Below are 13,773 nucleotides of genomic sequence, written 5' to 3'. Positions count from 1 at the left end.
AAAGGTAGACATGACTGAGAATGGTGGTCAAGTGAGAACAGGAGGCTCAGGGTGGGAAATGCCACACAGCTCTCCATAATCGCACATAGTCAGTAGCTCTGATGACAGTGGGGCTGGAGAACATGAGCAAGAGCCGCAGAGGTGCCCCTGGAGACTGACAGTCACAGGGCAGTTCCCCTGTTGCATGCCCCGTTCCCACCATGTACCACAAGTAGCTGCTTAACCTGGGGTGCTCCCATTTGGAAGGCACCATCCTAGTCCTCCTGTGCACACATGATATGCAGCAGTGAACCCCCATCCTTTTTAGACCCTCTACCTGCCCCACATTTGCATCTGAAAAGCAGCTGTAAGAGGGGAGACCTTCAAAGGCATCAGTAGGACTCTCAGCATTGTCTCCTTCTCTCCAGTCCAGGTGCCCGTGGTTTGTTATGACGGCTGCTGATTGTCTGTGGAATTAGTATGCTCTAAAAGAGCCTTTGTGAGCACTAGGCACTAGAACAATACATTTAACTGAAATTTGCAGTACATTTTACAGAAGTATTTTTTTCAGAAGCAAAATACAATGAAGGCTTGCCATGGGCATTATTGGATAACACCAAGAAAATCTGAGTCAATACAATTCACAATTTTCTCTAGGATCTCCAACCTTGAAGAGTCAGATCTTCAAGGCTTTGGATCTTGCTAAGGCTCATAAAATAAGCAAGCAGATTTTCACAAAGGAAGCAAAAGAGCAGAGGGGTGGAAAGTTGGGTGGGAGCAGCAGGATAACGAGAATCTTTGACTATCAGATCTTTTGGCTGGAAAAATGGCACTTAATCTCTCAAAATCCCCTCTCACTCTAGGAGAATAGTTAAAAGTTCCTGGAAAAAAAAAAGAGGGAAGAGGAAAATATTTTTGCTGGTTAGGTATATGTATTTTAGCATAACATACTGTACATACTATTCAAATACCATGGGAAAATGCCATGTTAGATATTAATTCTCTCATATAGCATTGGAATATTGCTAATTTAAGATATTTTACTGTGAGATGATATATTATGCTAGACATCTGTCGGTCATTATGAACAAAATTAAATGATAGCCTGTGTTAAAAATTATGTTATGATGGGCTTAGCAACACCCAAAAGTGTAATGGGAAAGTTTTAACAGGGAATGCAAAGGGGGTAGAAGCATCTAGTAGAGTTTCAGAACCAAACTTTCTTGAATTTGACAGAGGTTTATTTGACACTTTATTTAGAGGTTATAATTACCGGGATAAAGACTGTACCTTCCTTAAGTTCCAAATACCCCTTGGGCTGGAGGGAAAGACATTACTGTGGGGTCTCTCCATCCTTCTGCTGCTGCATTTGGCTTGCATTTAGCACACAAGTTGTTAGCTCAGGTTTTAAAAGATGTGCAAGAGGTAATATAAATATGCTTTGTTATTAACCGAAATTGCAAAAGACTGGAAAACATTTAGAGCTCTAAAAATGTAAAAGCTGGAACAAAAATAAATCCATTCATGTCATACAACATAAAAATGATCTCAAACCTGATGTGTAAGTTTAAGTCTTTGTCAGGATGCCAAGTACAGTAGAAGGACACATAGAGTGAACTACATGTAATAGCTTGACAGATACATACCTGGAGGAAAAGTGGGGTCACGCGTGCATCTTGCCCACACCTCTCAAGCTCAAACTCTCCAGTCCAGGAAAGAATAGCAATCAAAATCCTCTTTGTTGCTTTTTAATAGGAATGTGAGTAACGGGAAAGGATAAAATCCCAGGAGGCTCCCCCTGGAAGATACAGAAACTATCTGGATAAAGCATAGATGACTGTCAGTGGGACCCACCGCCTCACAGCGGTGAAACGGAGCGGCATCCTGGTGCTGCACATCCACCATCACCTAATGGCCTCTCTCACAGTCTGGACATGGTGATCCGCAGTGCTGGTCACCAGAGGTACCTGCGAGACTGCCACAGCGGTTAAGGGGAAGCGGGCGTTAGTCCTCCTCTCCCCTTGCGCTCCCAAACCATTCACAAGTTATCTGGCTTGAGGTAATTTTTACACCATTGGCTCTATAGGTCACAGGAGAAAGGACAGCATCAGATACCTGTGTGCTCCCCCACCCCTATACTAAGATGAATTGGTACATCTTTCTCATTAAAAATTTCCACATAACAGAAATTGTGACATAGCTTAATGTGTCAGAAGCTGGGCTGGCACACTACTTTCCTTCACCTTGCTCAGAAGAATTTCCTGTGTTTACTTGGACCCAGTATGTGGCCCATCCTTCCTGAAACACCGGTGTCATGAGATCCGCCTCACCCAGCTCCCATCCTTGAAGTTCAAACAAAGAGCCAGTGTTCACTGAAGCACATCATTTTATAGTTCACAGTAAGCATGGAAGTTGATTTTCAGCCACTCCACCCAAATGAAGAACAGGGGTTTCCAGGTGTAGAGCCTTTTCAGTGCTGGGTTTTGTTTTTTTTTTTTGGAGGGGCGTGAAGTCATGTTAGTTTGTATAACAAAGCAAACTCTTGCGTTTCACTTTATTTTTCTGTGAAAACACGAGGGTTTGCAGGGTTTAGAGGTAAACGTATCAATTACCACACATTGGCTGGAAAGGATTTTGAATCACAGCAAACCTTTGATGAACCTGGATTGAATTTCGAGGTTGCAATAAAACCTGTGAGTTTCCAGTGGTTTCAGATTCTGTTGCAATCACGATACAACGTCTCCAATTTCAAGCTGCCACGCAAAAAAGAAAAACTAATAGGATAAAAAATGTGCAGGCAATTTATTTAAACAGAAATTCCAGCACCGGTGCCTTTATCCATTATTCCAAATGCTTTATAGGGTCCTAAGCTCTGGAAAGGGTACGGACCTCCAGTGCTTTCAAAGACAGAGAAAGGGGCCTTTATTATACGGCATACCTGGGGTCCGGATCTAGCGAGAAGGTCCTGTTTCCCAGCCCACGGGTGTCGGAGTTGTATAGCTGCATACAGACCTGCCTGAAAGGTCGGTTATTTATTACATGTGGAAACGACAGCATTAACGGCAATACCTTTTATTACAATTTCAGTTCCGATCGACGAGGCTTCGCTGGCGTTACGAAGCAGACAAGTGTTGCCAAAGAGAGGGGAGCAAAGAAAAACCACAAATCCTGGCTCGAAGATGTGCAGCCAGGCAGCTCGATGCCCGGCGATAACGCAACGCTCGCCGCCCGATCTATAACGCGTTTCTAAAAGCCAGGGACAGCCGGCAAACCGCAGCCGGGCCGCCCGGGCTCGTCCCCTGCAAACGGCGCCCGGGACTCGCCGCCCCCCGGCCCCGCTCCCTGCCCCCGACCTCCCCGCCCCGCCGGCGCCTCCCCTTTTCGCCCCCTCTTTCGCCTCCGGAGGCGGTGGGCTCCCCAGGGCGGGGGTCTCACAGAGCCGCCGGTAGCGGCTCCCGGGTCGCGCTGAGCCAGGCTGCGCCGTGCCGGAGGGAGCGGAGGAGAGCCGAGCCGAGCCGAGCCGAGCCGAGGCGTGCCTGGGAAAGCCGCGCCGAGCCGAGCCTAGCCGCGCCGAGGCGCGGCGGTGCTGGCCCCCGCGCCTGCAGCAGGAGGCGCTGCCGGGCGCCGCTCCGCCGCGGGCCGGAGTCCCACATTCCCCCTGCCAAGTGCCGGGGAGCGGGGGTTGGACGTGCGCGCTGGGCTCCTCCCTCCCTCCCCGCTCGCCCAGCAGCAAAGTAACTCCGGAGTACGAGGGGAGCCGGTGCCGCCGCCGCGCCCGTCGCGCCGCAGACGGCTGCCCCAGCGGGCGGCCCCGGGGCCAGCGGGCGCCCCTCGGCGCGGGGGGTCTCCTGGCGAGGCGCCGGGGCGGGAGGGGCGGGCGAGGCGAGCTCCGCCCGCCGCCGCGGGCCGGGGCAGCCCCGGCCTCTTTCGGAAACTTCTCCGCAAGTCGGCATGGGCAGGGGGGCCGGCGCCGCCGCCTCGCTGCCGCTGCTGGCGGCGCTCGCCCTGCTGGCCGGCCGCTCGCCCGCCCTGCTCGGGGCGGCCCGGGCCCAGCTCTCCGCAGGTGAGTTGCCGCTCGGCGCCCAGGTGAGGGAGGGAGGGAGGGAGGGCGGCGCGGCGGGGTCGCGCCGCGACCGGGGTGCCTGCCGGGGAAGGGGAGGGGGTCGCGGGTGGCATCGCTCCGGGACCCGGCTCCCGTGCCCGGGTAGCGGCCGTGGGGCTGCAGAGGGGCTGCCCACGCCCCCCCCCCCCCCCCCCCCCGTCCGCGAGCGAGCACCTCTGCCGCCGCTCTGTGGGACGGACTTGGAGGGCGACCCACGCGTGTCCGCAGGCTGCCGGCGCGGGGCGGGCAGGGAGCGGGCTTCGGGCTGCACAAACTCCCCTTCCTCCTCTCCTCCACCTCCTCCTCCCGCCCCGGCCAGCCTCCCAGGTGGCGGCGGCGGGGCCGGGGCTGCTGCCGCCCCTTCCCCCGCTCAAACTTTTCCCGGCGTTTCCCTGCCCGGCGCGGGGGGCGCAGCCCACGGGGCTCCCCGGCCCCTTCCCCGCCCGAGCGGAGCGCGGCGCCGAGCTCCCCTCGCCCCGCGGCGTGGGCCGGGGAGTGCACGGCCCGGGCTGCCGGCGGCTGCCGGAATCCACCCACCCCCCCCCCCCCTTAAAAAAAAAAAAAAAATAAAGTGGGCGAGAAAGGGGAGGGAAGGCAGCATCTGGGGACGGCGTCTGTTCTGTTAGAAAGCCTCGAATTTCTCGCCCTCTCCTTCTCCCCCCTCCCCGCCCCACGCCACGGGGTTTTGCAGAATAAAAGCCCGCGGGGCCGGGCGGTGGGAGCTGCGGCCGGTGCGGCGGTGAGTGGTTGGCCCCGGGGAGCCTCGGGGCAGAGCCCATGGCGGGGCCGGGGCGGTCGCTCCGGGAGGGGAGGGGGGCGGGAGGGCAGCCCCTCCCCTCCCGCGGTGCGGGGCGCGGGGGGCCGGTGCGCCGGACCCTGAACCCTGAACCCCCCTCCCCTGTGGTTTGCGAAGCTCCCGTCGTTTGCTTACGGTGAAACTGTAGCGTGAACGCGCTTTTCTTATTGTTTGCCGTGTGGAGTGTTACGCGAAGGTCCAGCCGAAGTAGACTTCAGGCTCTTCCTTTATTTATTTCAATAGTACTCGCGATTGCACCGGGTGCATCAGTTGGACGAGCATTTGAAACCTTTATCGTAGGATGCTGACTTGGAAACTGACATTAATAAAAAGTATCTGCACTCGGGAGGTTTGCAATCACGGCTTTCATAAGGACTGATGTGTAGTTAGAATGCTTTTTTTTGTTTTCTTCCGTGGTCCTTCTATAAATTAGTTTTTAATTGAGATATTTGAGATGGGTCGTCAATTAAGAAGTGTGTTGAAGCAGTATGAGAAATTGTGCTGGTCTGAACAGATTACATCTCTTCTATGTGGCAGCCTTTGGTGTGTGTGATTTAATGTCTGCGTATCAGAATTGTAAGATTACGTAAGCACCTACAAGCCTTTTACCAGGGGAGGGGAAGCTTACCATATATGCAGCTGGTATGTTGCAGGAATAGCGAAACTAAAATATGCCCAAGTGTAAGTGTAACCTCTTTTAATCCAAAACCATACTGAAATCAACCAGTGATTTTTGCTTTACTGTAACTCATCAGGCTAATGTTAATGCCAAAGGTAACTTTCATGTAAAGGTCTTTTTATGAGCTTGTTCACTGGCACAAGAAGAGTAGGCAGTTATGATAACTTACGGTGGTCTGTGGTATTTTATGCTGAAGATGTGGCATGCAGCCCTCTCTGCAAGTACAGAAGTCGCGCTGGTAGCGTGGGGTATGTGTTCGGTAAGCAGAGAAGAATGTTCAACATCCTTCTGACCAGAGCAGGTGAAGCTTGTTAAAAGAGTTGTACAGTTGTATCTAGGAAACACGAGATTAATTTTTTTGGGTGTGGTTTTTTTTTTTTTTTTTCTGTAGAGCGTGTCAGCAGCTGGAATCTTTAGTTTCTATTGCCAAGTTTAAGAAACACTGATGTGTTGCACCGGTCAGAGGGTTGTTAATTGCAGACTTGCTCAGACTTTCTTGAAGGTTTGGAGAAGCAGATGTGGTGGTCGCTGGTGCTTTCAGTGTACTTGGTTTAAGCTATGGTGCTTGGACTTCTGTTAGATATGCTCAACAGCCATGCGTAGAGCTATGCCCTACTGAACACTTACAGTTAATCTTGGTCTGAAGGCTCTGGATTTAATAACTTCTACAAACTTTAGTTTTGTTCCTTATTCTAAACCAGTCCCTGAAGTGTGTGTGTGTTGTTTTTGTACGTCTGTTGTTGAGATGTCTTCATCCTGGTGTTAGTGGATGCAGGACACACGAGCTGGGGTTCATAACGTCTCTTCTGGTGAGGGCCTCTCTGTAGCTTACAATGAGATGTTTCTGTATTTGGTGCACACAGAAGCATCTGATTTCTTCATAGTCACCTCCTCTGTTTAGCAGGAACACTGTTTTTCAAGGATCTTCCTTTGACTGCCTTCTCCCCTCCTCACTTCAATGTAGCAGCCTGTACTTTTCCATGTTAAACTGAATCTAACTAATTTTCAGCTTCCTTCTTATTAGTATTCTTATTGTCTGAACTGTAAGAATTTAAAACTATTAATTTTTCTTTGCCATTAATGAAGCTATTAATTCAGTCTGGACCTTTCACAACTCTCTCTCATTGTAATTTGATTTTTATTTCCTTTTTATGATGCTTTGCACTATTCCTGAGTATGAATGGTGGCCAGGTCCAGAATTCTTCATAAAATTTTGACATGTTTATTAAGGGTCTAATCAAATTACAGAGTATGAATTTCTTGAAAGTTGGACGCCTTCGGGAGTGTGTGTGTGACGGTCGTTATCTGTTCTTCCTCATAACATATTCCATGAAAGCAAATGAGAAGGCAAGAGGAGGAGCAGAAGCAGCAAGTTAGGAAAAGGAACAAGACGCATCTTGCAATTTGTTGCTGTCTTAAAAATTGTGCTTGTATATCATCTCCACCCCCTTTGCACATGGTTGAAACACTTTCGTCTTTCTCCACAGATCTGAAATGAAAAAAAAAAAAACAAACCCAAGCAGCTTCCCTCTGCCCCTCCTCCTGCCCAAGCCAGCCATAATCCTCAGTGTAATGTTTTCTGGTCTCTGTAGGTTGTTTCTTTACACCGCTGCTTTCCATGACCCTTCAACTTGGGTGCGTGCCTGTCAGAATCTAGGCCAAAATGTTTTGGCAGCGCTTTCGCTGTTGAAGTCTAGCTATTCCTTATATAGCACCTCCTTTCATCTGCGACTCCTACAGTTTGATAAAGAACAAGTTCAGCTTGTTTTCACAATTCAATCACTTCAAACTTACATTTTGAATATTATTTTTAGCAATTTGCATGTTTTCAAATTTTGAAAAAATTTGTAAGATTTTTTTTTAAGAATGCTGCTGGCTTGTCAACCAGCTGATGGAAATATGCATTGCACTGCCTCCGATGGCGTCTGTGCAAGTGTGTGGGGATTTTAATGCTAAATGGAAGATATGAGGATAAAAATTCTAGAGCTGCATCAGCTTACCTGAAGTTATTTAAGTATGGTATTTCAGACCATAGGGATAGTAAAGCATAAAAGGGAGGACTGTATGTTTTACAAGTTCAAGTTGTTTATTAGCATAGTTATTCTTCAGACTTCTTCATGAAAAGTAGTTATGGTGTCACAAATGAACAGGCAAGAGTAAATATTTCTGGATTAATATCCTCCCCCCCCCCCCCCCCCCCCCCACTTATAGCTGGGCTTTGGTAGAGAATCTAACTCAGAAATTTAATATTATAAAGTAGAATATATTATTTGTTTTATAAGGATTTCGTAGTTAAATATACTTACAGAGAAATATATGAAAATTGTAATAAGCATATCTACTTTTAAAATTTGTAATCATGTAGTAGAAGAAATTAAGGGCTTTTTGAAAATGTTTTAAAATACTTTTACATAATTAAACTTAAATTGGCCCTTTGCTGTCAGAACAGCAAAAGTTGCTTCAGTCATATTTTATCCTTGAATGTGCTACAATTTGCATGTGGTATACAAGAGACACTTGTGCAGGTAGGCGTCTATGTATAAGAGACTTCTCAGTAGCTTTTTTTTTTTTCCCACCAAACTGTTAAAATGTATTGACAAATTATGGAAGATGAGTGGAATTAAAAGTGAAGTTATTTTCTCACTTTCACCCCCTCCTTCCCAAATGTTTTCCTTTCCTTTATACATTCAGCTCCTTCCATGGCACTGTTGTTCACAGATCACTTGTCTATCTGTATTTTCAGATGCAATATTACGGTTATAAAAGGTATATAAATTTTTAAACTGGAACTTATTTGGTTCAGATGGGATTGAAAGCACCCAGAACACAGTGACCCCAGAAGTCTTGCGTAATGCCTTTTATCTGAGAAATCATGGTACTGCTTAATCAGTTTGGTAGCAACCTAACCAGTGCATCTTAAACCAGGTAGACATCTTGCGCTTACTTAAGATCTACTTAAGATAGTTAAAATTAAAGGAAAAAAAGGGAGGTGAGAAATCTGCACAGGATCAAGGCAGAGGTCCACTTAGCCCAATATCCAGTCTCTGATGGTGGGCGCTCAGGATTTTGGCAAAGGTGAGTGACTTCCTCTGAGTACTGTCTGTCCGCAGAGACAATGTGGTGGTATTTAATGTTTTAAGTGGATTCTTGCAACTGTGCTTATGTCTAATAACATCTTCAGCCTGTATTGCTCGTAGTGTTTGCCTCGCTTTGTGACAAGGAATCTGTATGTTGTGTGGGAAGAAAGCTACAGTCCTTTGTTTTTTGAAATTGCTAGCTGTATTTAAAATCTCCTAGCTCTTGTATTAAGAGATGGTTAATAATTTCTCTCAATTTACTTGCTTCATGCCACCCAGGATTTTTCCATCCTCTTTCAACTATTCCTTTTCCAGTTGGAAAAGTCCAGGTCAGCCACTTGTTATGAAGGTACCATTCCGTATCTTCTTTCCATCCGTTGCCAGCCTTCTCTTTCTTTACCAGTTCTACATCGCTGAGAGTAACCAAGAGGCAGCTGCCTCATGGATTTATACAGTGCTTAGTAATGATTTCTGTTCTGTTCCTATCCATAGTGTGATTGTCCCTAGCATTTGCTTTGCTTTTTTGACCATTTGTCCCACTCCTGGTTGTGACCTGGCACTTTTATGGAACCATCTGTTTCCTTACTGAAGAGCCGATATCTTGAGGTTAAATGATGGTCTGTGGGGTGATGGCATCAGTGGACAGCAGGACCGGTGGAAAGGGGAGAGTCTTTAACCAGCCCTTTTGCGGGGAGGGGAAACTTTTAAGCAGGGCTCTTGAAGCACCTGTGACCTTGTGCTGGATGTGTGGGAGAGTTAACCTGTTTAATGCTTACCACTGTGGTTTGTCTTCTCTTTCTGAAATGCTGTTAGTACAAGTGAGTTAAAAAGAGTTTATATCCTCTTACATGTAAAGATTGACAGTATCTGGATTAACATGCAGAGATCTGCAACACTGCTGTGTAGTTGCTTCTGGCTCTGGAGTCTTTATGATGTCTTTGTATTATCTCTTTAGCTGGAAGACCTTTAGGTCATCTTACCTCTCAGGAGTTGGATGCCTCACCAAGCGTCAGCTTTGCTTTACATTAGCATCTGTTTTGGTGAAAACCCTGCTCTTCCTTTTGCAACACAGATCCTGTTGAATGTGTAATAGGAAGCTTCCAAAACTACTACTTTAGTCCTGATAACTGAGTCAGTCAGGACATGCCTTGTGTTTTCATGTGCTGATGGGATCCCATATGCCGTAGTTCATTACTGTCATGGAAACATGCCTTTGTAGTGCTGCTTCCAGAAGTGTGCACTCAAGTTTGGAGCTTCAGTTACAATCTGCTGATGCCATTAAGCTAATTTATGTTAGTGCTGCCACAGAGGGGGGCACTTCCATCACTTGAATGGCTTTCAGGTCTTTGCCTGTGCTAGATCTGGCCACCATGTGGCTTGTGGGTGAGTTAGTTTACTTTTATATGAATCTTCTTGGGGGAAAGGTGGGGCTTGGGGTGTAGTTTCCTTCTGATCGGTGAGTTCAGCTGACCTGCAGACGTGTGGCCACATAAATCTGATGTATGGGAGGATGAGGGCTTGTGGTGGGATGGCTTGGTTTGACAACAAGCTGTAATCGCAGCATAGGTCATGGAAGGTGAACCTGTGCTGTCTTGAGTCACGTTGGCTCTATACTCTGTTCACTGTGCAGTGCTTCATGCACCTGAGGAAGTGCAAAGAGGAGGCAGGAGGGCACAGAGATGGGTGGGAAGAGAGGCCTGGCATTCCCTCTGGAACTGGAGGGGTTAGACTGGGTGAAGGTGGTTGAGGCTGCATTCTGGCTGACTGCATGCAAGCCCATGACACAGAGCTAGTGTCTCTTTCCCCTGACAGGCATCTTTGAGTAAACTGGGCTTAAATATGTTTTTTTCATTATAATAGATAGCTAAGTCTATTATATAAATGTATGAACAAGAAGTGGCCTATTAATGGCACTTAGTAGAGAGCAGGTGTGATGGATGGCAAGCAGTAGAGGGCTTGGAGGAGGTGATGCCTAGATACCAGGCTAGAGTTAGAGGATGTTGTGACACCCAGTTTGGGGTGCAGCAGGACCATTCTAAAGCCAGTTTCTGAGGTTTCACCTTCTTCCCTGTGTAATCTGTCCTTCCCCATCCTGTGGAATGTTTAAATAGGATTGCCTGTTAGACACGTGCGTGTGGGTGGAAGAGGAAAAACGGCCGTGGTTTCTCAAGGCCGGGGTGAAGCAGTTGAGGAGTGGTAAATGGCATCAGTGAGAATTTTGTAGCATCTGGTTGAGCATAAGGTCCTGCTGCAGCTAATTTTGTTGGTCAGAAAGGCCGTTGCCTCATGCTGCTTCCTGGTAAGCCTTGACTACAGGTGACTTAAAACGATGTGGTTTAAAACTGTGAAACTACCCAGTTTGAAGTCACCTATAGTGCATGCTTACTGTGTGGTTTTATGTTGCTTACGCTCTGATCTTACCAGGAAGCTATATAGTTAAAAGCAACATTTACATTTTCTAGAAGTTTTATAAATACTAGACACTAACAGAAACATACTGAAACCTTTTCCTGAACAAGACATAATTAGTATTTGTGTCAGCTCAGTGCTGTGTTTAAAGAAAGAAACAAACAAGCAAAAAAGCCACAGGCCGCCCCAGCCCCCAAAACACTGAATATGACAAAAGAATAGCTGCTTGTTGTAGGATTTTTTTGTAAGTACGTGCACACGTACCCTCAGACTTGAAAAGCTGATGCTGGTGGCATGTGAAAATATTTTAAATCTGTTTTTTACTTCTGAATGTTGAGCTGCTCAATAAACATTAAAATTGTGGAAATAAGCTTAAAATTATACATTATAAAGAATATTTACACACTTGAGCTCATTTTAGTTGACTTAATATCTAATACATTTTTCTGTAAATAAGCTGCATTTGTCCCTTGAAAGGTGAAAGCTAAGTATTGATTAGTGAATTTGAAACAACAGAAGTTTTCAGGTTTGCTTTTTGTTACAGAAGTTTAATTTCCATAAAAGTTGGAGTTTTTATGAACAAATCTCTATGTGTATTTCAGTTAGGAACCGTTTATTTGTTGATCTAACAGTCTATTTTGTGATTGCTGTCATGGCCGAATCTTTGCCTTGACAGCCTTTGCACTGTTTTGTTTTAAACAGTCTAAAAATATTCAGCAGGATCTGATATATTACCTAGTATGAAAACAATGAGCTAATGGCAGAGTGCTGCGTTTTGTTTTATTTGAAGGACTGCAGATGAAAAGTTCTGTGAAGTTGTTACTCAAGATAGTTTCTGCTGTTGATAGATAAAGTGGTTGTAGAATCGAGGGTGCTGAATTGAGCCTCAGCAGGGACAATGTGTCCTTAAATCCTTAAAGCACTGGGTGGATGGTCAGGAATTTGAGTCAATGTATTTGTTGGAACATCTGTAATGTGTAACTGTATTCTGGGGTAAGAACACAGCATAAGCATATGGCAGCAAGACCCTCTATAGAATAATAACATGACATACAAATGATACACTAGTCTCTGGTTAAAAACATGTGAATCTCCTTATAGAGGAGGGAGAAGTGCTGGCCACTGCCAAAAGGAAGGGGGGCCTCCCAAAAATCACAGTGAACGTTACAGCAATCGGGCAACCTTGTACCGATAACTTTGAGTCACTTTCTCAAGCAGAATAAGCCATGATTGTAAACTTATTTTCCTGTAGGTTTAAAACTTGTGGCTGCATTAGGATTTTTTTGCTGGTGTAGCTATATTTTGCTAATAGGTTTGTATCCCCCCCGCCCCAAATTACTCAATGGCCGGTGTGCAAACAAACTAACCCCTTGAGTGTGGATGAGGTCTGAAAGAGATTATCTGGTCTAATGGTCTAATAGTCTGGAGGGAAAAAAAAAATCAGTATTTTCCATAAGCATAAATTAACTTTAACATGTAAAAACTTGTTTTAAACTAGAAGGTGCTGTGCATAGGCTTGTCAGGCATTTCTTCTTTTTGAGATCATACGTATATGGAATTGGCTGATATTTATGGTAATGCACCAAGTATACGCCTTAGTAAAAGGACTGAGAGACTTAATTTCTTGAGGATTGGAGCTGTGAAAAGATTAAATTCTTTGCTCAGTACTACGGGTAATATGAAGGTATTTTTGTTAGCCAGCATATGAAAGATTGGACCCTTCAGTTTGCCAGAAAGTCATTTACTTCTGCTACCGTTTACTGAAAACATGTGATTATATTTATTAATTGAATAGCAAAAGAAGCCATTTCCCAACTACCATGTCATGAACTTAATTCTCCTGACTTATGAGACACTGTTGTACACTTTAAAACCAAGTTCTGCTGCAATTAAATTACGGTATGTTCATTCTAATTATTACAGGCTGGTTACTCAATTTATTCTGAGGTGGAGTTCTATGCTTTCTTTTGTGTGTAAACACTTGTTCTGTAACAGTAAAAATGACTGATGAGTATTAACAAGAAGAGAAAAATGTTATGAAGAACAATTGTGGCTGTAGTTCAAATGAATTCAAAGCAGCTCAGAATGAAAATTTTGACTGGATAGTTGACTTCTTGAGCTACTGGGGTTTTTTGGTTTTTGTTATTTCTATATATAGGTAATGTTTATTTGTGAATCCTATAGTGTGATTTTAGGATACCTGTTGCTTTTAAATGATTGTTGCAGTGAAAAATTATAAAACCTGGTGGAGACTTCCCCCATAGCTATTAATTAGAAAAATGCTTTGGCTTGATATTTTATCAGTTCGTCCTATCTGTGTCATCTTTATGTGGTATTAGGCTGGAATAAGATCAAAATGGGGTGTATCAGTTGTCTTGATCCTTCTGTTATCCTGTTTGCCTGTTCTTTGTAAACGTGAAAGCACTTACCAGCCATAAGAGTGCTGAAGAGATGCGGCCGAATTCATGGCTCCATACGGTAGAGAACTTCTCAGTGCTGACTGAGTCATCCTTTGTAAAATGCTTTAAGGGGACAATTTGTTAAAACCTACTCATCTGAAATATACCAAAGGCAGTTTTGTGTGTTGATCAACTTCTGATTCCTTTGAAGAAATGATTTTTTTTTAATATTTCTTGAAGGCATTTCTTCAGATATCTCTCAAATTGGTATGCTGAAATCTGAGTATTGTATAATTTCACATAGGCAGTACACCAGGACATTGGTGTATAAC

General features: G+C 45.4%; 1 protein-coding gene across 5 annotated transcripts in view; it reads left to right on the top strand.

Moving 5' to 3' along the window:
- Positions 1–3,718: 3,718 nt before the first annotated feature.
- Positions 3,719–13,773, top strand: part of PTPRK (protein tyrosine phosphatase receptor type K) — a 420,549-nt gene continuing 410,494 nt past the window's right edge. For 4 of the 5 annotated variants that reach the window (XM_075087592.1, XM_075087590.1, XM_075087591.1 and 1 more), the window contains exon 1: positions 3,838–4,042. In XM_075087592.1, the coding sequence (XP_074943693.1) occupies positions 3,931–4,042 (112 nt within the window). In that variant the 5' untranslated portion in view covers positions 3,838–3,930. Of the gene's footprint in view, positions 4,043–13,773 lie in introns of all 5 variants that reach the window. The other variant, XM_075087593.1, reaches the window with a different exon arrangement.

This window comes from Phalacrocorax aristotelis, chromosome 3 (assembly GCF_949628215.1).
Source record: "Phalacrocorax aristotelis chromosome 3, bGulAri2.1, whole genome shotgun sequence".
NCBI classification, from domain to species: Eukaryota; Metazoa; Chordata; class Aves; order Suliformes; family Phalacrocoracidae; genus Phalacrocorax; species Phalacrocorax aristotelis.
Note: the sequence above shows the minus strand (reverse complement) of the source record. Positions and strands in the feature narration are given on the sequence as shown.